This window comes from Hypanus sabinus, chromosome 28 (assembly GCF_030144855.1).
Source record: "Hypanus sabinus isolate sHypSab1 chromosome 28, sHypSab1.hap1, whole genome shotgun sequence".
In the NCBI taxonomy this organism is placed as follows: domain Eukaryota; kingdom Metazoa; phylum Chordata; class Chondrichthyes; order Myliobatiformes; family Dasyatidae; genus Hypanus; species Hypanus sabinus.
The window spans coordinates 5,528,501-5,552,912 of NC_082733.1; the positions used below are offsets into that span (position 1 = coordinate 5,528,501).

The following is a 24,412-nucleotide window of genomic DNA, read 5'->3' on the forward strand; positions in this document are numbered from 1 at the left end:
GTATTAGAACAGAACTATATATTCCAGAATCTGCTGAATTTGAGAGCAGCAGCAAAATTCAATAATTATATTCAAATTCTTTTAATATGTATTTCCAGTAATTAAATTTTATTTCTGATATTTATGAAGTAAACCCTCAGCATTCATATCAGGTACATTTTCAACTCTCCTATTAAAAGGGAATCAATACAAATTTATGTCCAAGAGTAATGGACACCAGCCTATGTCGCTATCTCAGATAAATTTGCTATATGAAATGAAATACAACAATTAGTTTAAGGTTGAACAATCCCATCCTTCATCTGAAGACAGGTTGGCATTTCTTTTCTTGAAATTCTCTTTGAAGGCATCATCGAACAGCTCAAGCTCTTGTTCATCTTTAAATATACCCTATTAAAGACACATAAAACAATTAACTTAATTGTTGTCTTTTCTTCAGCTTATTAGCTTAAGATTTATGTAATAAATTTCATTTGGAAATACCATTAGTTCACATCAATAGGTTTCCTGTCATTTTAATTTTAGTTACTTTGTTACCTCTCTTCCAGAAACACTCATTTCCTCCAAGGATTTTGCAAATCTCACTGAGACCCACTGGCCCAAGTTCCACCAATCTAACAACTATAATTACACTTTTTCCTGTTTGTTAAAAGCGAGCATTCCTCTGCACTCACGAGGTCACTAGCAAAATGCTTGATTTTGACTATCACTGCCTTCTTCACCAACTCCACCACTGATTTAAGCATTTTTAACTATTCCAGGCTTTTAACAGTTTCCTTCATTCCACCTCACACAGGTTGGTAGTGTATTTCCACAAACGATTTCTCCTAGAATTCACTCTAATGTATCCCTGATGGCCACTATCATCATCTTGTTGTCTTGTAACATTATTTGAAACACAAAATTATCTGAGGACTCCTCTCTAGCTCTCTGTAAATTATTTTGACATCTCAATAAATATCTCAAAAAGGAGAAACTAGAAAATGATGTTTTCAAAACTCTTCCAAACTGTATCTCATCCTAAATTCCATCTCCCTGTCAATGTACTTTTGCAGACAGAGGTGAAGAACATTTACATTTTTCTTAACTACAAGCCTGATTACTTAGTATTAAAATTCTCAAAATATCATCTGCTAAAGCATTAACCCTCCAACTTCTATGATTCCTAAATTAATAATCACACCCTGAATACAATACCTGTATGCCTTCAAATTTTCCCCCTCAGGCTAGCACTCCTTTTATGCAAGAAAAGGCTCCAGTTTCAACATTAATTAACTGATTCTTCTTTTACTTTAACAATTTATGGACCAAACCTTTGTAATTCCATTGCTTATTAATTATCCCACAAAAGATAGGGAATATATTTTAACGTTTGAAAGTCTTATGTTCTTTAGTCTCAATGAAACTTAAGATCATTATAAAATTGATACCAAGTGCTTTTTATGATAACTGTAGGCATGCATCTTCAACTCGATATTCATCTGAAATTTGAGGAAGCAGCAACAAATACATTAGTTTTATTCATTGTTTTTGTCCTACTCTTTAATGGAGGATAGCAAAGATTTGTTTAAAATTAAAATTCAGTAAAATGGCCAGGAAATAATTCCTTTCCCGTGCAATCTGATGCAATAGAAACAGGAAGTTATAGGAACATTTCAGTATGAAGTACCTGCTTACCGCTTCATCATTTGGGTATGCGGTGGAAAAACAATAGGTTTGTGTGACGAGAGACCTAGGCAGCGATGGTAAGGGCATAAATGCTGGTGTATCCAAAAAAAGAATCGAGACACGATTTCAAAACTGAGATGAGTACAGGGTTCTTGACTAGATGTTAAATGTGAAACTGATGAGACTAGTCAAGAATCCAAATGAGACAGAAATCCTAAATGCAATTGCAGACTGAACCAAAGTGGAGTTGACGATTATGCACTGAACACAAGTTCAGGTGCTCAATATATATCCAATCTTGACTGCTAATTAGCAAAGTGGTCTAGAATCTTTAAAGGGACAGTACCAGCTATCCATACGCTGGAGAATTGGAGCATCTAAACCCCAGAGGCTGGTGCAGTTGGGTGCATACCTTAACAGTTTGTTCTTGAAGACACCTATAACAACATCAATTGCTAGATTGCAGCTTGCGGACATAAAACTAGCCATACCAGGATTATCTCTGCAATTGATCTCGTGTAGTGAACAGTTCCAGAATCAAATGCTTCACATTTCACTGCTTCTCTCTGTAATATCTTTAGTAACTAATAAAAGCCCTGAAATTCAAATCAATTTCAAATTGGTAATATTTCTCTCATAACATACCTTTGGAAGGTAACCAAGTAGTTTACTGGCATGCTGTTTGAGAAGTTTCTGTCTTTCTTCCTCAATTATAGCCTTAAGAGCTGCTGCCTTCTTCTCTTCTTCTTGGCGTTCTTCAAGTTCTCGATTCTAGTTAAAAGATATTCATTAGAATTTACTGGAATCCATTTGCAGAGAAATACAGACTCTTGCCTTTTCGTAACTCGATACCCATACACTAAACACTAAATCCGAACTGAATTTGGGCACGTTATACTTTGAAATAAAATCTATATAGAACTTTTTCTCTAGTATGAATATCTGTACATAAACATTATACACCCATTTTCTGTTAAATGAAATTTAAAATTTGCTAAAAAAATTATACAGTATGAAATGTTACATGGAATATTAATGATTATAGAAAATGATAAGTTGTAAATAATAATTGAATTTCAAATAAAATTTAAAACATACTCTGTCTGCTTCAAATTGTCTGCGTCGATCTTCAATGATTTCCTCCACAGCCCTCTTATGTTCAAGCTGTTTCATACGTCGCTTCTGTGCATTCATCTGCTCAATATGGTCATCCTCTGCAAGTTTAGCCATCATCTTTCTCCGTAACTCATCTTCTTCCTCCTTCTCTGCCTGTAGGCGCTTCTGTTTGAAAGCCATTTGTTCTTGGTATGTCTGCTGTAATTCAAGGCGTTGACAAATTTGCTTTTCCAAATCTGCCTGTAAAAATAAAAATTTAAATCTTACATCATTGAATTGTTTTAGTGGATAATTTGAACTTTGCTGTACCATGAAAAGAGACAATGCATACTAATTTCCAATTACATTCTCAGGTCAGTATCTTTCCAAAATGAATGAATAGATCTGCACAGACTCAATTTGATAGGCATCTTTCAGCAAAAGTACAATTTCTGCCCCTTTTAATCATCTTGTCTCAATGTACAGTACCAAAAATAATGCAACACTTAGTAATAAACTGGCAAACGGTATTTGCAATACTAACGACTTCTTGTTGTCTTCGAGTCTCTTCTACTTTTTCTAGATACAATTCTTGTCTGACATTTTCCAATTCCTCATGATCACGGCGTTCCTTTTCAATTTCTGCAGCAAGCTATATTGAAGAAAAAGTCAGTTATTTGTTGGAATTTTTAAAAATCTGAGTAATATAGAATAGTCATAGAAAAGTACATCACAGAAACAGGCCCTTTGGTCATCTAGTCCATGCCAAACCATTTGAACTGCCTACTCCCATCTATTTGCATTGGGACCATAGCCCTCCATACCCTAACATCCAAGTACCTATCCAAGCTTCTCTTAAAATTGAAACCCAGCATGCATGTACCACTTGTGCTAGCAACTCGTTCCACACTCTCACAACCCTCTAAATGAAAAAGTTTCCCTTCAACTTTTCACCCCTCACCTTTAACCCATAACATCCGGTTGTAGTCCCACCCAACCTCAGCTGAAAAAGCCTGCTTGCATTTACCCTATCGAGACCCCTCAATTTTGTATATCTCAAAGCTCCTCTCAATCTACTATGTTCCAGGGAATAAAGTCCTAACCTATCCAGTCTTTCCTTATAACTCAGGTCTTCCAGTCCTGGCAACGTCTTTGTATATTTTCTTGGTACTCTTTCAACCTTTTTTTACATCTTTCCACTAGATAGGTGACCAAAACTGCACACAGTACTCCAAATCAGGCCTGACCAATATCTTATGCAACTTCAAAATTACATCCCACCTCCTGTACTCAATACTTTGACTTAAGAAGGCAATGTATCAAAATGCTTCCTTTACAACTCTATCTACCTGTGATGCCACTTTCAATGAATTGTGGACCTGTACTCCCAGATCCCTTTGTTCTGCCCCCTCTTTAGTGCCTTACCATTCAATGTGTAAGACCCATCCTGGCTGGTCCTACCAAAGTGCAACACCTCACACCTGCCTGCATTAAATTCCATCTGCCATTTTTAAACCCACTTTTCCAGCAAGTCCAGATTAAGCTGTAAAACATGATAGCCTTCCCTGTAGTCCACTACATCACCAATCTTGGTGTCATCCACAAAACTGCTGAGCCAGTTAATCACATTATCATCCAGATTGCTGATGTAGATGACAAACAACAACAGACCCGGCACCGATCCATGCAGCACTGCACTAGCATAGGCCTCCAGTCAGAAAGGCAACCACTCTCTGGCTTCTCTCAGAAAGCCAATGTCTAATCCAATTTACTACCTCATCTCGAATGCAGAGCGACTGAACCTTCTTGACCAACCTCCCATGCGAAACCTAGTCATAAGCCTTATTAATGTCCATGGAGACAACATCCACCACCTTGCCTGGTAACTTCCTCGAGATATTCTATAAGATTGGTTAGATATGACCTACCATGCACGAAACCATGCTGACTATCCCTAATCAGTCCACGTCTATCCAAATACTTAAATAGCCGGTTCCTCAGAATACCCTCCAATAACTTTGCCATTACTGATATCAGGCTCACTGGCCTATAATTTCCTGGTTTATTTTTACAGCCTTTCTTAAACAGCAGAACAACATTGGCTATCCTCCAGTCCTCTGGTACCTCACCTGTCACTAAGGATGATTCAAATATCTCTGCTAGAGCCCCAGCAATTTTGACACATCCCTCCCACAGGGTACAAGGGAATCCCCTGGGAACTTATCCAACCCAATTTGCCTCAGGATTGTAAACATCTCCTCTGTAATCTGTATAGAGTCCATGAAAATTATGCTACTTTGTCTCACTTCTATAGACTCCATGTCTGTCTCCTGAGTAAATACTGGGTAAATATAATGTGAAAATCATGACAGACTGAGCAAACAAATTTATCACAAACATGAGAAAATCTGTAGATGCTGGCAGTTCAAAGCAACACACATAAAATGCTGGAGGAACTCAGCAGGCCAGGCAGCATCTATAGAAATGAATAAACAGTCGATGTTTTGGGTCAAGACCCTTTGTCAGGACTTCTTCCTCCAGCACCTTATGTGTGTTGCAAACAGATTTATCTTACCTTTTGGTACAACATTTCTTTACGCTGATCTTGTTCTCGAACTCTAGCCATTCTTTCATCTTCTCTGTTCTTTTGTGCATTTGCAAACTCCAATATCTTTCTGTTCTCTGCTTCCATTTTTTCCCGTTCCATTTGCTTCCATTCGGCTCGTTTTTTCTGGAACTCCTCAATGTACCTCTGAGTTTCCTTCATCTTCTGCATCTTCTGCTCTCTTTCACTGTGCAAAAAGAATGGATTAAAATAAAAGTAGTGATTAGTGTTTTTAATATCACAAGCACAAGAATTAGGGATACTAATGGGAAAAGTGATGAAAATTTAATGTTTATGCAGTGATAAATGATTTGTTTTATAGAAGCTGCTTTTGTATGATGATCACTTCATACTTGAATATTACTTTCAATATAGGGCAGAAGGGCAGAATTTTAAAATCCAGCTTTCTACTGACTGATGACTGAGTAATCAGCAGCTATTTAGAATTCCCTTAAGTCTTCATTTATGAAAGTTTGGAACACAAATTAAAAATTTAAAAGTACGATGAAAAGGCTATGTGATTAACTTGTCCAATACAGATATTTTTAAATGTTGTTTGCTGAACTATTCAAATCATTTTCTTCTTGAATCAGTGTCTCAAGCAATGACATTCATGGGGTATCATGGCCTTGAAGTACTAATATCTCTCGAATTGCATAGACTGTACCTCATGGGACTTCTGTTTTGACTGATCTTTCTGCTTACTATCTGGCAATTACCAAGTTCAACTGAAGCATATCAATTGCTCTCCCAAATGATATTGTTAATTGGTCACTTAGCTCAGTTTAAACATATCTGAAAAGATATTGTATAGAAATGTGAAGCTTTAATATTAATTCATGACACTTCACAGAGGCCATTATATCCAACTGCCCTTACCAAATACACAGATTGCGCTCACTGACCGCCAAAAGACAACTTGACAATGCTACGTTTTACTTAAACAAAAGTTCACCTTGAAAAACATTTCTGAAAGTAGTAGTTACTCAAGTACAGAAATGTACATTGCACAACATTCTTTGGACAAAATTCAAAACACAATAAATGCTTGAAATAAAGTTTACCTCTGATCTTCATCATAGATCTTCCTTACAATTTCATCTACCCTTAGTTTATCTTTTAAGAATTCATCATATGCTTCCTGTCTCCTTTGTTCATTTTCATCAACTTGCACTTCAAGCTCCTTCTGATATTTTAAGGCTTGTTCACGGCGCTTCTGTTCTTCCTTAGCTTCCTCTGCTGTGGCCCTTTCATGTTCCTTCTTCATTAATTTAGCAAGCTCAGCCTCTTGTTTCTAGTTCAAAAAAATAGTATCTCATTTCCCCAGGGGTTTTGGATTCTTTTGTGTTCACCGCACTTCAGTTCTTTATATTTCTAATATATATTTTGAATCTATAATACATTTTAAGAGGCATACTTTGCAAACAAAGCCAAGCATTATCTTATACAAACTTTACTGGTAATTTAAAAATCAGACACAAGTGAAATGAAGACTTCTCTTCCTAATTAGCCTTTTAAATCAGTTTGCATTCAAGCAGGCTAATGTACAAGAGAAAGAGAAATTTCCAAATACACAGTATTATGTAGGATAAAAAGTATTTTAGACCTGCACAGAAGCAGTCAGGTGGTACAGGTGGGAAACATTTGTTAAAGATGAAGTTTTTAAAAAAAAATGTATGTTAAACTACAGTCCTTATCCACGGATTCCGCATGCACGGTTTCAATCAACCGTGGATCGGGAGAACTCGGAAGTTCTCTCTCTGGCACTCGTTGTTTGAACATCTACAGACTATTTTTTCTTGTCATTATTCCCTAAACAGGCCTGTTCTTTTGAGTCATTTCTAGATTACTTATAATATCTAATACAAGGTAAATGCTATGTAAATAGTTGTTATACTGTATTGTTTATGAATGAGTTCCATTCCTGAGTCCATCTTTAAGTCGGATTTGAAGTCGGAACAGGTACATCCGGTATTATTTAGTGTCAGTCAAATGTTTTTTAGTATATAGTACATATTTTACCTTTCTATGCATATAAAATACTTCAGAAACATATGTATTTCAATAATTAAACCACAGCATTGCTTAGTAATAATTGTAGCTTTCATCAGGGCAAGGCCTTTCACACGCTCCATTAAAATGGTTCCGATCGTTGACCGACTGTAGCCTAACACTCTTCCAATGACCAAAGGCGTTTCACTTCTTTCCTATCGCTTTATTACTTCCACCTTATTTTCAATTGTGATCATGATTATTTTTGTAAACAGAAACACTGTGGGTTCAGAGCTGCAACACCAGGTCCTAATGTCCACCACACAGAGACGTGTTAAATAAAGTCCAGGGTTCCGCTGGGTCCTAAAGACCACCGCACTGAGACAGGTTAAATAAGGGACTTGAGCATCCGCAGTGGGTCTCTGAACCAATCCCAATAAGGAGGGCCGACTGTACTCAGAAGGCATGGAAGTCAGATTAAGGACAATTATTGCTAAAAATTATGTAGAAAAATTTGAATTAATATTTTAAAAAATAACAACTAGCCAAAGATGAATACCTTCTCAAAATAGCAGTATAAAAGGTTCATTAAAAGTAAATAACATTATCACATACACTGAAATCATTCTGTAGAGAATTAAAGAAAATTATAGACTTGCAACCTTTAGAACTGTGCACTACTGGGTTTCAGATTTGTTTTTAATCATTCATGTGTTAATATTCAACAGTACTTACAATCTTCTCAAACCGACTTGCTTCTTTTTCAGCTATCTGGGCAGCTCTTTCTCTACTCACATAAGCAGCCTTTAACTTGGCTTCCAATTCACGAAGCTCAAGACTAATTTGAATATGTAGAAACACAAAGAACAATTCATAACATATTAACTAATGGCAATTAGAACACAAGACAAGAGTATGTTGCTTGGTTTCTCAGCTCAATATGATCATGACCGATTTACACCAGCTTCATCTCTTCTTTTGTCCTAGTCTCCCAAACCCCCTAATTCCCTGATCTTTCAAAACTTTATCTATTTGCTTCTTTATCCCAGAGAAACACAGCTCTCTGAGGTAAAGAATTCCAATAAATTTCTGCAAAAAGATTTCTAACGACCATTTTAAATGACTGGACCCTTATCTTTTAATTATATTCCCTCATCTAAGACTCTCTGACTAGTGAAAGCATCTGAACATCTAGCCTCTCATGCTCCTTCAGCATCCTGTATCTCTCAAAAAGGTCTTTTGAAAATTCTTCTAAATTCTAAGGAATACACACCCAAACTGGTTAGCATCTATTTGATGTAATAATATTCTAATCCAGGAATTAGCCTGATGATTTTCTTTTGGACTGCCTCTAATGGCTACTACGTTTTTTTAGTTAAGGAGAACAAAACTGTGTGCAGTACTTCAGGTATGGCTTCAGCAACACCATGTACAATTGTAACAAAAGTGCATTTTTAAACTCCAACCCCTTTTAGTAAAGGCCAATTCATCATTATTCCTCTGATATTTACTGTGATAATTAAAGAAACAGGACAAGGTTACAATACAAGAAACAGAGCAAGTAGTAGGTTACATGGTCTCTCAGCTCTGGTCAGTGTATGGAATGAGCTGCTGCAGGTAATGCTGGAGGCAGCCACATTAACAACATTTAAAATCTATTTGGGCAGGTATATGGTTAAGTAAGGTTTAGCAGGATATGGACCAAACAGAGTCAAATGGCACTAGCTTTGATAGGAATCTTGGTTAGCAAAAGCCAATTGGGCTGAAGAGCCAGTTTCCATGCTGTATGACTCCGTGATTCTATGAATGAGAAAGGAACTTATAGATAGATAATTATGGGGGTTAGATAAAAAGGATGCTTTTCTGGAGCATAAACAGTAACCTACTTTCAAAGTTCAAAGTTAAAGTACATTATCACCATTTACTACTCTGAGATTAATTTTCTTGCATTCCCAGTAGAACACAGAAATCCAACAGAAACAATGCAAAACTATACACAATCAATGTGCAAAAGGCAAATTGTATAAATACAAAAAAAGGAAATAAAAACAATAAGTAAATAAATAATACTGAGAACATGAGTTGCAGAATCATTGAAAGTAAGTCTGTAGGTTGTGGAATCAGTTCAAAGTTGAAGTGAGTGAAGATATCCCTTCTGGTTCACGAAGCTGATGGTTCAGGGGTACAAGGTTCTTGAACCTGTTAGCATGGGACTTAAGGCTCCTGTACCTCCCTCACAATGGCAGCAACAAGATGAAAGCATAGCCTACATGGTGGGGGATCTTTGAAGATGGATGTTGCATTCTTGTGGCAGTGCTCCTTCAGTTGTGCTCAATGGTGAGGTGGGTTTTTCTTGTGATGGACTGGGCTGTATCCACTATTTTTTGTAGGGTTTTCCATTCTTGGGCATTGGTGTTTTCATACCAGGCTGTGATGCAATCAGTTAGAATACTCTACACTATGCATCTATAGAAGTTTGTCAAAGTTTTAGATGTCATGCCAAATCTGCACAAACTTCTAAGAAAGTAGAGATGTAGTTGTGCACGTACATGCTGGTCCCAGGACTGACCCTCTGAAATGACAACACCAAGGAATTTAAAGTTACTGACCCTCTCAACCTCCAATCCCCTAATGAGAACTGGCTCATGGATCTCCAGTTTCTTCCCCATGTAGTCAATAATTGCTCTTTGGTTTTGCTGCCAATGAATGCGAGATTGTTGTAGCACCATTCAACGAGATTTTCAATCTCCCTTCTATATGCCCATTTGTCACCATCTTTGATTCAAACAACAGCAGTGGTATTGTCAGCAAACTTAACTATGGCATTGGACCTGTACTTAATCTCACAGTTTTAAGAATAAAGTGAGTGCAGAAGGGGGCTATGCATATAGCCTTGTGGTGCACCTGTGCTGATGATTGTGGAGGAGGTGTTACTGCCAATCCAAACTGACTGGGGCCTGCAAGTGAGGAAATGGAAAATCCAGGTGCACAAAAAGGTATTGAGGTCAAGGTCTTGAAGCTCATTGATTAGTTTTGAGGAGAAGGCAGTATTGAATGCTGAGCTGTAGTAAATTAAGAGCATCCTGATATATACATTTTACTGTTACAAGGCTGAATGAAGAGCAAATGAAATAGTATCTGCTGTTGTTGACCCATTGTGAAGGTAGGTAAATTGGAGTAGATCCAAGTCACTCTTCAGGACTGACTTTCAAACCACTTCATTACAGTTGATGTAATGTTACTGGATGATAATCATTAAGGAAGGGTAGCAGGTGGGTACCTCACACTATCAAACCATGAAGCTGAAGATATCAGTAAACATACCAGCCAGTTACAAGTCTTCAGTACTCGGGCAAGTAAACTGTTTAGGCCAGATGCTTTCTGTGGGTGGATGTCTCATATTGGCCTCAGAGGGCTGAAATCACAGGGTCATTGGAGGCTGTGGGAGCTCGTGAAGGTGCCTCCATGTTTTATCTGACAAAGCAAATATAAAAAGCTTTGTGCTCATCTGGAAGCAAAGCCTTGTTGCCATTTATGTTGCTGGGTTTTGCTTTGTAGGAGGTGAAAGCATTCAAGCCCTGCCATAGTTGTCAAGCATCCTTCCATGATTTAGGTTTGATCCAGAACTGCTGCTTTGCATGTGAGATGGCTTTCCAGAACTCACACCTGGACCACTTTTATTTTCCTTGGATGACAGACTAGAACATCACTGATCTAACCCTCAGCAGACTGTGGATCTCTTAGTTCATCCAGGGCTTCTGGTTGGGGAAGCCTCTGAATGACTTTGTGGGAACACACTCGTCCATTAGCATCTTTGTAAAGTCCATGACAACCATGGCATATTCATTCAGGTCCTCTGATGAGTCCTTGAACACGGCTCACTCTACTAACTTGAAGCAATTGTGTAGCTGCTCCTTTGCCTTCCACGACACCTCATTGTTGTCCATACCTCTAGTAGCTTGCTCTTTAGCCTCTGTCTGTACACAGGTAGGAGGAGGAAAGCCAGATGATCAGATTTCCTGAAATGTGCCCTTGGGATGTAATGGTAGGCATTTCTGATTGTAGTATAGCAGTGGTCAAGTGTGCTGGGATCCCTGGTGCTGTAGGTGATGGACAGAGATTTCCAATCATGGCATTCAATATATCAAGTGCTTGCTTAACATCTGCCTTTGATGGTATGTAAACTGCAGTCAGGGTCATGGCAGAGAATTCTCTCAGTCGGCATTTAATCACTGGATGCTCAGGTCAGGAGAACAAGATTGCAACAAGACTGCTAAGAGTCCATCATGAAACATGATTTCTAATAATACAATGTAACAGCTGTAAGTATGAGACAAGAAAAAGCAATGGGGAACATTATGATCAGTCTTTGATCAGGTCTGAAGCAGGAGTGATTAAATAGCAAACACAATGAGGCTACAATGAACAGTAATGGAAGAAGAAACAAAAGATAGGTCTAGAGGAGTTGTAAATATGAAAGAACTATCCCCTTGGCCATCTGAAAATTGTAACTTTCAGATGGCTAAGACAATACTAGTCACACCTTATCTAGGGATTTAGGATTTCAATGTTTATTCTGCATTATTAACAAAACAACGGTCATTCATTGTAAAAATATATTTCTGCTGCTGCTTTTGGGACTGCCTTGGTGTTCCTTAAAGAGAGGTATTGAGAACGTAATGAAGTAATGTAGTAACGTAACATCTTTTTTTACTTGCCTGTTTTCTCGAATATGCTGCCTCATTTTTTCATCTTTTAGTTTTTCATATTTTATTCTTTCTAGCTCCTTGGCTATCCTTTCCTCTTGCTCCAACTGCTTGGCCTTCAGTATTTTTCTCTTTTCTGTCTATTACAGACAGCAATAGACCAGGAATGTAAAAGATAAGAATCTCAATCAACGTAAAGCAGGGTCATCTAAAGAACATCTTGAGCAATCAATTCAAGTCAACATTATAGTCTGAAAACTTTAATACAATTGAAAACACAATATTATGTGATTTAACCCCTTAATTAGCATTTTAATTATTAAAATCTTCCGAATTATTTGATTGAGTTTTCTCAGTACAAAGTTTGGAACAAGCAACATCTCATTGCATAATACCATTTTTTCCCCTGAAGAGTATAAATAAACACCACATCTACAATGTCTTAGGAACAAAGCTAGGGCACAGACAAAGACACAGGATTATATATATCAATGTAAAGCAGAGAGTGACTTTGTAAATCTGGTGGTAGCAAAGAATGTTGGCAATAATGATAGAGAGCTGCAGGAGGGGTGTGGGACAGGTGGCAGACAACTAGTGCCGGGGCGGTGAGTGGCGCGAATGGAGACACACCCAGCCCTGAGACACTAGGCTTGTTCATTTGATTCTAAACAATTGTTTTACTGATCATTACAGAATGTCTTTCTGATGCTCCCTCCCCTGTCCCTTCCACTTTTCCCAACCATGATACCCTTCTTCCTGCCCCCTTCCCACTCAGTCCACAATAGAGATCAGATCAGAATCAGGTTTATCATCACTCACATACGTCATGAAATTTGATTTTCTTTGTGGCAGCAGTACTAATTTGTAATAATTACCTTGTTTTCCATGTTAGCAATATTTGCATCTTACCTACAAGACTAGGTAAGAGGACATGGTGTGCATTCAAACAATCTAAATAAAGAGATGGCCAGGTAAAGATAATCTTTATTATCTAACCTTCAAGAGATTAGTCACTGTCTCATAATGCCAAAGAATAACGCTGATAGGTTTTCAGTGAGACAACCCAAAAGAAGTGTTCATTAAATTTAGTTGCATACCAATCAGTTACATAATTTTAGTAGTTTGTTTTCCCACTTCAGTGGAGGTCCACTATTTCAAACTATCATACAAAGCTGTGGGCTGCTGAAAAATGTAACCGCTAATTGCTCCACCGATTACCGCTCAGTCCTGCCCAGGATACTCTTTAGATACAGACAGGAAGAACTAACCATCACTGCTCCAAACAAGTCCTTCTCAATTTGGTGACAGTAAAATTAAAGTCCTACATAAAACAGTCTAAACAAAGCACAGAATCATTACAGACTTAAACCCCTAAACACATTTAAAAGCAAACCTGCAAAACCCTATTTTATAAATACTCAAGACGAGGTAAATGTTAATTCTCCTCAGAGGTCTAGAGCTGCATGGGGTCGGGAACCAGAGAGTAGGACAGGTAGTGGAGTGGTTGTGAGGAAAGATGTTGTTAAACATATATACAAACACAGGAATCTAAAAGTTGAACATGGAGGGAATAATGTTCTGAGTTGTGTTTATTTCAATGCAAGAGGTATTTTGGTAAGGCACATGGCCTTAGAACATAGATCAGTAAATGGAATTATGGCATTGCAGCCATTGGTAAGACTTGGTTACAGGAGGAGCAGGAGTGGCAGCTCAGAGTTCCAGGGTTCCTTTGTTTTTGACATTATAGAGCAGAAAGGGTTTAAAGGGGATGGGGTGGCATTACTAGTCAGGGAAAATGTCACAGTAGTGCTCAGACAGGACAGACTGCAGAATTCATCTATGGAGGCTATATGAGTGGAACTGAGGAATAAGAAAGGGATGACCACATTAATGGGATTATGGAATAGCCCACGCAATAGTAAGTGTGATTTAGAGGAGAAAATTTGAAGTGATACTGCAGACTAGTTGCAAGAAACATAAGGTTGTGATTTTAACTTTCCACATATTGGACTCTCTTACCGTAAAAGTGCTGGATGGGATAGAGTTTGTCAAAGTGTTCAGGAAGGTTTTCTTAATCAATATACAGAGGTCTCAGCTAGAGAAGGTGCAATAATGGATCTCTTATTAGGGAACAGGATAGGGCAGATGCGTAGGGAACACGGTGGATCTAGTGATTACAAGTCCATTAGTTTCAAAATAATTATGCAAAAAGATAGGTCTGGTCCGCGAATTGAGATTCTACATTGGAGAAAAGCCAATTCTGATGGAATCAAAAAAGTATTTGGCAAGTGTGGATAGGATTAGATTGTTTTCTGGCAAAGGTGTGCTTGGTAAGTGGGAGGTCTTCAAAAGTGAAATTTTAAGAGTACAAAGCTTTAATGTTCCTGTCAGAATAAAAGGCGAAGGTCTAGGAAGCCTTGGTTTTTGAGATGTATTGATGCCCTGGTCAAGAAGAAAAAGGAGGTGCATATAAATTATAGGCAACAAGGAATAAATTAGGTACTTGAGGAGTATAGGATATTCAAGAGAAATGCAAGGAGGGCTAAAACAATGTATGAAGTTGCTCCAGCAGACAAGGTGATAAAGAATCCCAAGGGCTTCTACAAATATACTAAGAGAAAAATTATCATAAGGGACAAAATTGGTCCTCTTGAAGATGAGCATGGTCAACTAAGCACGGAGCTAAAAGAGAACTGGGATATCTTAAATGAATTAGTTGCACCTATATTTACTCGGGAGATGGATACAGAGTCTATAGAATGGAGGCAAAACAACAGTAAGATCATAGACCATATATAGATTATAGAGGAGGAGGTGCTTACTGTCTGAGGCAAATTAGAGTGGATAAATCCCCAGAGCCTGACTTCAGTCTTTACAGTATTTAAAATGCCCTTGGCCATGAGTGATCTCTACAAAGTACTTCAGCAAAGCCTTTGAAGAAATCCCACATTGAGGTTGGTCAAGAATATCCAGTTGCTTGGCACTCAGGATGAGGGAGGAGGGTCAAAATCCAGTCACTTGGTTTTCAGGATAAGGTATGAAATTGGATTTGACATTGGCTTTGCAGGAGAAGCCAGAGAGAAAGCCAGATGGGTGCCTCTATAACTGGAGGCCTGTGACTAGTGGTGTGTCACAGGGATCACTGCTGAGTCTGTTATTGTTTCTCATCTATAGCAATGATCTGGATGATAATGCAGTCTACTGGATCAGAAAATTTGCAGATCACACTAAGATTGAGGGTGTAGTGGACAGCAAGGAAAGCTATCAAAGCTTGCAAAGGGATATGGACCAGCTGGAAAAATAGCAAATGGAATCTAATACAGACAAGAGTGAAGTGATGCATTTTGGGAGGATCAACCTGGGTATGACTTACACAATGAACAGTAGGGCATCGAGGAGTGTGGTAGAACATGGGGATCTATCTGGGAATGCAGATCTACAATTCCTTGAAAATGGCAACATAAGTTGATAGAGTCATAAGAAAAAGGTTTTGGCACATTGACATTCATAAATCAGAGTAATGAGCACTGGAGTTGGGGATGATATGTTGAAGTTTTACAAGGAGTCGGTGAGGTCTAATTTGGAGCATTGTATGCAATTCTGGTCACCTACCTTCAAGAAAAATATCAATAATTTGAAAGAGTACAGAGGAAATTTACAAGCATATTTCCACAATTTGATAACCTGAGTTATAGGGAAAGGTTGAATAGGTTAGGACTTTATTCCCTGGAGCTTAGGAGAATGATGGGAGATTTGATAGGCAAAATTATTAAGGGTTATAAAATTATTAAGGGTATAGTTAGGGTAAATGCAAACAGGCTTTTTCCACTGATGTTGGGTTAGACAAGAACTAGCAGTCATAGGTTAAGGGTGAAAGGTGAAAAATTTAATGGAAACATGAGGGGGAATTTCTTCACAGAGGGTGGTGAGAGCGTGCTAGAGCGAGTGGTGGATGTAGGTTTGATTTCAATATTTAAGACAAGCTTGGATAAGAACATGGATGATGGCATGTGGAGGACAATGGTCCAGGTGCAGGTTGATAGGATTATGCAGAATAATAGTTTAGTAAAGACTAGATGGACTGACACGCCTGCTTCTGATCTGTAGTGCTCTATGACTATGACTCTATGTCATTAACTATATTGAATAGGATCAACACAAAGCAACAATGCAGTTGAGACCATCAAACCAGAGGAGAAAAATGAAATTAATTCACATAGATAATCTGGCCAGGATTGTAATACGTACTTAAGAGAAATTTTTGATAAAATTAGTGATATTTAATACAACTATTGTTATAATAGCATTTTTTGCAGGTCCAAATCTTGTGTGATATGGGACATTACAGTAAAATACAGCAGTTATAGTTACACAGCGATATAAACAGCATTTTTCTCACCATTAAAATTGCTTCTTCCATCAGTTTTTCCTGTTCCATCTCCTGTAATACTCTTCGGAGGCGCTTCTTTGCTGCCATTTCATCAGCCTTTACTTTGTCCAATACAGACTTTTCTTTACTCAACTTTTCCAGAAATTCTTTATAAATCATTTCCTTTTGAGTAATATTGGTTATCATTCTATTTTGCTGACTAGCTGATAATTTAGTTGGACAAATAGAAGCCTGCAAATGTAAAAGATGAATGTTTTAGAACCCATACTATTCAGCTAAATTATGAAAATTCTCACATTTTTTCAAGGCAGTGTAAATATGTTTTAATATGCTCCAGCAACTGTAACCATATAGAAAAGTGCTATCTTTAATCAAAACAATGGCTAAATACATTAAACTGCTGCCAATTCAGCTGAAATTTCATGCTGAAATCAGTCATCCATGAAATATCTTAGGTAATAATGCAACTATTCAAAAAGTCATTCTTTCAGTAGTTTATACTTTATATGAATGAATTCATACACTGGAGCACAAAACAATTCATAAACCTCTAACTGTGGCAACCCATTTCCTGGCACATCCGAACCGGCTCACAATTAGATAGCCTACAGGGGTTTGCGAGCACAGAGCTTTGGAGCCTCTGCGCCACGGGGGGGGGGGGGGGCAGGTTGAGGGAGGCTTAAAAGTGAGGCTGAGGATTTCGAATAAAGTTTTCTCCTTCGACTGCAGTTACCGACTCCGTGTCGTAATTTTAGCGCTGCGTGTAGCACACCGCTACATATCTAGATTACACAAAAGAAGAGAATAAATGAGATGAAACCTTTAATTTTACATTTAAAAAAATTAAAGTGAATTATCAATTTTGTGTTCAATTCAACTACATTTTAGCTCTTGTAATTGTGCCCATGGTGGGAACAGTAGGTAATTTTAACTTTATTCAAACAGAAAACCAAGTAGAAACCAGTTGAAATAGCTTGTCCATTTTTCTTCCTCACCTTCAGTGTGGCTAATTTACAGCCAACATGATAATCCTCAAACACAAAAGTTTAGCATTTTGTTTTAGAACAAGATACATGGTATGAGTGCTTCCCCAGTGCCTGGATAAAACTCTGGGCTTCCATCCCAATCTCCTCTGCCTGGGATTTCTCCTAAAATAGATACTTCTTGAGAAGCCACCAATCCAGCTCAAGTGTCTTCTGTTGCTTGATTTTCACTGCTGAGCAGTGTCTTCTCAGATCATAGGAAGTACAGGTGCTCTTCAGATTATGTATGCCTGACTTAAGAATAGTCCAAAGATACAAGAGTGACAAGATGAATGATGATGAATATGTTGTTTCAGGAGCTGCAAGCATTTTCTGTCAGGTGGGATCAAGGCATTTCTACTTCAAGTCAAGTCAAGTCAAGTCAACTTTTATTGTCATTTCAACCATAACTGCTGGTACGGTGCATAGTAAAAATGAGACAACGTTTTTCAGGACCATGGTTTACATGACACAGTACAAAAGCTAGACTGAACTACACAAAAAAAAAACACAGAGAAAGCTACACAAGACTACAGACCTACACTGGATTGCATAAAGTGCATAAAAACAGTGCAGGCATTACAATAAATAATAAACAGGACAGTAGGGCAAGATGTCAGTCCAGGCTTCGGGCATTGAGAAGTCTGATAGCTTGGGGGAAGAAACTGTTACATAGTCTGGTAGTGAGAGCCCAAATGCTTCAGAGCCTTTTCCCAGACGGCAGGAGGGAGAAGAGATTGTATGAGGGGTGCATGGGGTCCTTCATAATGCTGTTTCCTTTGCGGATGCAGTGTGTAGTGTAAATGTCCGTGATGGCAGGAAGAGAGACCCCGATGATCTTCTCAGCTGACCTCACTATCCGCTGCAGGGTCTTGCAATCCGAGATGGTCTTCTCTCTTCAGCAGCTCCCTGCCACCATCAAATCCCCAACAATAAGGGGTAGGGTTGAGTCAAGTGAGTCTGTTTAGCAGCCAAATTTCCTGCACCTACTCACTCTCCTATCACAGTAGATTTATTTTGTTTTGGACTTACATGCAGTTCGTATTACTAACAGTTCTCAGGAACAACACCGTTCCATAACCTGGGGACTGCCTGTATAAAGAGAAGTTTTGATAACCTACTCAAAATCATGGTTAAACTACATCTGAGTACACTGTATAGTTTTGGATACTTATAAACAAATAATTTGACAAAGCATTTTAATAGGAATTAATTAGTAGAGTTGAGAAAGATCCTACCAAATTGCATAAAACTACAGATTTCACTAGCCTGTACCACAGTGGCTAAAACATCAAACACTTCTTCCTGCTACTAGGGTCTCTAATCTCCATTTTTTTTTTTGCTGAACTCCAGTCACTTTTGGAGCCTAACAAGAGTCTGTCCAATCCAAGGCTCATTTATTCTGCAACTGACCCTAATACTGAATCATTATGATCGCGTAGTGGCTAGCATGGCACTATTATAGCTTGGGGCATTCCAGAGTTCCAAGTTTAATTTTGGCACTGTTCTTTAAGGCATCTCACTGTGGAATGCGTGGTTTTTCCCATGTGTTCCAGTTTCCTCCCACAGTCCAAAGACATACTGAATAGGTTAACTGGTCATTGTAAATTGTTCCACATCTCATACAGAGGAAGGCAGGGATAGTAGATGTCAGCTCAATAACTTTAAAGTTAAGATTGGTAGATTTTTGCTATTGAAGGACCACAAGTGACAGAGATCGTCAGCAGGTGAATGGATCTGGAACACATATCAGCCAGGATCTCTGGGTGACAAAACAGACTCAAGGCACTGAATGGCTTACTTAATCACGTGCATTTCTGGCTTGCTTTGATAGGAATCAGCCAGTTCGAGTTCTACCCTTTAAGAGTGTCCAATCACAAACAACACACTAAATGCTGGAGGAACCCAGCAGGCCAGACAGTACCTATGGAACAGAGTATAGCTGATGTTTCAGGCCAGGATCTTTCAGACGGACTGGAGAAAAAAAAAAGTTGAAGAATTAGAGTTAGAAGTTGTGGGGAGGGAGGAAGAAGCACAAGATGATTGGTGAAGCTGGGGGTGGGGGGGGGGGAAGGGTGAAGTAAAGGGCTGGGAAGTTGATTCTCACTTTCCTGATGCCACTACCAGGCCAGCTTGCCATTAAAAAACAGGCAAATCCTCAATTATGGTTATGGAATAAATTTCTGTAACATAGAAATTATATATGCATCACAAAAAAGGCCAGCATTTAATACCCAAAGGTGGCTTTCTAAAGATGTACAGATTAAGATGATTAAATTGTGGGCATATGGCATATTGGCAATGCAAGCAGGTCAAGACTTGCAGGCTGTCGCTGCACATCCTTACGCTGTAAACACAAAAGATCTGCAGATGCTAGAAATCCAAGTAACCCACACAAAATGCTGTAGGATCTCAGCATGCCAGGCAACATCTATGAAAAAGAGGAAACGGGTTTTTGGGCCGATAAAGGGTCTCAGCCCAAAACATTTACTCTTTTCCACAGATGCTGCCTGGGCCGTAGAGTTCCTCCAGCATTTTGAGTGTTGCATCCTCAGACTGTGTTGATCATTGCCTGCAAACAATGAATTTCACTGCATGGTTTGATGTACATGTGACAAAGCTAATCTTAATCCATACTGCTATTGTCTTGTAATCAAGGTACTCCAACAGTGCAGTTGGGTAGAAGTTACATGTTTTTGATGAGTGAAGGAAAATAAAACATTTCCATATCAGGAACACATGGTATGGAGGAGGAACAAGCGGGAAATGGTGTCCCCATGTGTCTGCTAACCTTGTCCTTTCGGGTAGTGGAGGTTCATAGAATAGTCAACGTGGCTTTGTGAAGGGAAGGTTGTGCCTCATGAGCCTAATTGAGTTTTTTGAAGAGGTAACAAAAGAAGTTGATGAGGGTAGGGCAGTAGATGTGGTCTACATGGATTTTAGCAAGGCATTTGACAAGGTCACCCACAAGAGACTCATCCAGAAAGTCATGAGGCATGGGATCAGTGGAACCTTGGCTGTTTGGATAAAAAGATTGGCTTACAGGAAGAAAGCAGAGGGTAGTAGTGAAAAGAAAGTATTCTGCCTGAAGGTCGGTGACTAGCGGAATGCTGCAAGGATCTGTCCTGGGACCCTTGCTCTTTGTGATTTTTATAAATGACCTGGATGAAGAGGGGGAAGGATGGGTGAGTAAGTTTGTGGATGACACGAAGATTGGAGGAGTTGTGGATGGAGTTGTAGATTGTCGAAGGTTACAAGAAGATATAGACAAGATGCAGAGTTGGGCAGAAAAGTGGCAGATGGAGTTCAATCCAGACAAGTGTGAGGTGATGCATTTTGGGAGGACAAACCAGAAGGCTGAGTACAGGGTTAATAGTCGGTTACTTAAGAGTGTGGATGAACAGAGGGACCTTGGGGTTCAAGTCCATACATCCCTCAAGGTTGATAAGATACTTAAGAAGGCCTATGAGATGCTAGGCTTCATTAACGGGGGATTGAGTTCAGGAGTAGAGAGGTCATGTTGCAACTCTATAAACCTCTGGTGAGAACACACTTAAGAGTATTATGTTCAGCTCTGGTCACCTCATTATAGGAACGATGTGGAACAATGGAGAGGGTGCAGAGGAGATTTACCAGGATGTTGCCTGGATTGGAAAACAAGTCTTATGAGGCAAGGTTAGCAGAGCTGAGACTTTTCTCTTTGGAGCGTAGAAGGATGAGAGTGGACTTGATAGAGGTCTACAATATTATGAGAGGCATAGTTAGGGTGGATTGCCAGTACCTGTTTCCCAGGGCATGAATAGCAAACACCAGAGGGCATATATATATACAAAGTTAAGGGAGGGAAGTTTAGGGGAGACATTGGGGAGACATTGGGGAGACATTTTTAAAAACACAGAGGGTTGTGGGTGCCTGGAATGACTTGCCAGGGATGGTGCTGGAGGCTAAAACATTAGAGGTATTTAAGAGCCTCTTGGACGGGCACAAGGATGAGAGAAAAATAGAGGGTTATGGGGTAGTGTAGATTTAGTACTTTTTTTTAAGGAATATATAGGTCGGCACAACATCGAGGGCCAAAGGGCCTGTACTGTGCTGTAGTATTTTAGTGTCTAGAAGGTCCACGCTAAACATTTTGCCAAACTAATTTTGCCACAGACCCAATCCTTCAGGTGTGTAGCAATATTCTTCAGGGCTCAGCCAGCTTGGTCTGCAGTCCCTCTCATAGTGATGGACGTTTTGTTAAGAAAGGAAGAGCACTGATGCAACAGTAAGTGGTTATCAGAAGAAGTTGCCTTACTGATTTATGAAGCACAATTTCATAATGGTCTGTGGTGTTAGAGAACTCCCAGAGCTACACTGTCCTTCTTGTGTTCCAGAAAGCAGCTGTCTCCAATGGGCAGTACCGGGATCTTTTTTGTAACGTAGTACATCTGTATCAGACTGCTGCTTCTTGACCAGACCATGGGACAGTCCTTCTTAGACGCCAGCTTAGAAGTTAGTATGAGGGACTTTGCAAAGCATGGGAGAAACTAGGTTGGTGTCAGATTATCATTCTTTTTCTGGTTTAAAATGGGAATAATAGCACAACCTAGTGCATTGGTAGGTCATATCAGTTTACCATAATCCCTCCAAAGTTCAACATTTCCCCTCTTTAACACCCCCAGCTCTTCAACTTTTATCTTCAAAGTTTATTCTAAGTTTTGACATTGTGTGCAGCATTCTTGTCAGTTTTCACCCTACCTTTGTTTTTAGCCATATAAGCTCATAAATTAGTCCCCAAATCCCTCATATCTCACTTTAATCCAAAATTCCAGTTTGCCCAAGCTTGATTACCTTCTCCCCTGACGGTATGATAACATTATTTTTGTTTAGAAGTCTTGGCAAATTTAAGGATGGATTATGATATAAAAATCTGCTACTCTAAGCCCTTAATTGAAATGCCCAAAATATTTGTCAACCCTTTGATGAATCCAATATGGAGAAGCTTTAATTGATAGTTGGATGATTGGTTCAATTGTAATTCAGTCTGATCTAGGGATTACCAGTTCTGAAAACCAAATGTCAAGCGTTGGGAATATGCAAGTGCTGAGTCAGAGCCTTGACCACGACCCCATCTCCCACTGCCCACACCTCATTACAGGTGATCCTGCCCACGTCCCACCATCGTCCTCTCTGCTCGTCAAGTTAACTCTCACATAATGGACAGATCCCCGTGTTATAACTCAAGAGGACGAATAACTGTATTATGCGGGGTTGTAATCCGCGGGGAAGGCGGTCCACTGCTTCTGTTCCACCTTAATCCTGGTCCCTCTAACTAATTCAGCCATGACACAGAAGGAAGCCAAGTGATTCTGGAACAGCCTCGACACACCGAGCCCGAGAGCACACTTACCATCTTGTACCACGATAATATGAATAATGCTTTGTAAATCACAGATTTCTGTGGTGGTGACCGAACAGTTCCCAAACTGCAGCCGTTACCCTAGAAACGCAGAGCGCGTTCTTCACACCGTTTAATAACAGTTGCTCTGATTGGCTGGCGGGCGATTCGCTTGCGGGCGGGTGTGCCGTCGGTATACTATTTAGAATTAAAATATCTAAATTACCTCAAGGATAACTTTAAAGAACTTTATGTGCACTTTTCGTAATGGATTGCGAAAACTATATGGACTGCAGTCGATGTTGTAACCTGAGAGGCAATCAGTTTGGAAATAGAAACATAGAAAACCTACAGCACAATACAGGCCCTTCGGCCCACAAAGTTGTGCTGAACATGTCCCTACCTTAGAAATTACCTAGGGTTACCCATAGTCCTCTATTTTTCTGAGCTCCATGCACCTATACAAGAGTCTCTTAAAATACCCTATCGTATCCGCCTCCACCACTGTCGCCGGCAGTCCATTCCACACACTCACCACTCTATACATAAAAAAGCTTACCCCTGACATTTCCTCTGTACCTACTCCCAGCATCTTAAACCTGTGCCCTCTTGTGGCAACCATTTCAGCCCTGGGAAAAAGCCTCTTGATAGTCTACACGATCAATGCCTCTCACCATCTTATACACCTCTATCAGGTCACCGCTCATCCTCCGTCGCTCCACGGAGAAAAGGCCGAGTTCACTCAACCTATTCTCGTAAGGCATGCTCCCCAATCCAGGCAACATCCTTGTAAATCTCCTGCACCCTTTCTATAGTTTCCACATCTATCCTATAGTGAGGCGACCAAAACTGAGTACAGTACTCCAAGTGGGGTCTGACCAGGGTCCTATATAGGGCAACATTACCTCTCAGCACCTAAACTCAATCCCATGATTGAAGAAAGCTAATGCACGGTATGCCTTCCTAACCACTGAGTCAACCTGCACAGCTGCTTTGATCATCCTATGGACTCGGGTCCCAAGATCCCTCTGATCCTCCACACTGCCATTAATACTATATTCTGCCATCATATTTGACCTACCAAAATGAACCACCTCATACTTATCTTGGTTGAACTCCATCTGCCACTTCTCAGCCCATTTTTGCATCTTATCAATGTCCCACTGTAACCTCTGACAGACCTCCACACTATCTACAACACCTCCAACCTTTGTGTCATCAGCAAATTTACTAACCCATCCCTCTACTTCCTCATCCAGGTTATTTATAAAAATCACTAACAGTAGGGTTCCAGAACAGATCCCTGAGGCACACCACTGCTGACCGATGTCCATGCAGAATATGACCCATCTACAACCACTCTTTGCCTTCTGTGGGCAAGCCAGTTTTGAATCCACAAAGCAATGTCCCCTTGGATCCCATGCCTCCTTATTTTCTGAATAAGCATTGCATGGGGTACCTTGTCAAATGCCTTTCTGAAATCCATATACACTACATCTACTGCTCTACCATCATCAATGTGTTTAGTCACGTCCTCAAAAAATTCAATCTCTT

General features: G+C 39.4%; 1 protein-coding gene across 1 annotated transcript; it reads right to left on the reverse strand.

Moving 5' to 3' along the window:
- Positions 1 to 120: 120 nt before the first annotated feature.
- On the reverse strand, positions 121 to 22,970 carry mns1 (meiosis-specific nuclear structural 1). The gene is made up of 10 exons (XM_059952534.1): positions 22,871 to 22,970; positions 16,466 to 16,687; positions 12,079 to 12,206; positions 8,096 to 8,198; positions 6,433 to 6,662; positions 5,339 to 5,555; positions 3,308 to 3,415; positions 2,767 to 3,024; positions 2,314 to 2,439; positions 121 to 390 (listed from the first exon to the last, which is right to left on the reverse strand). Exons 1-10 carry the CDS (start codon positions 22,871 to 22,873, stop codon positions 271 to 273), a joined length of 1,515 nt encoding a protein of 504 aa, XP_059808517.1. The 5' UTR covers positions 22,874 to 22,970; the 3' UTR covers positions 121 to 270.
- Positions 22,971 to 24,412: the final 1,442 nt, after the last annotated feature.

Coding starts and splice junctions, on each gene's coding strand:
- mns1 (XM_059952534.1), bottom strand. Junction 12,207..16,465: donor TGGAAGAAGCAATTTTAATG/GTGAGAAAAATG, acceptor TGTCTGTAATAG/ACAGAAAAGAGAAAAATACT. Junction 391..2,313: donor TACTTGGTTACCTTCCAAAG/GTATGTTATGAG, acceptor TGTCTTTAATAG/GGTATATTTAAAGATGAACA.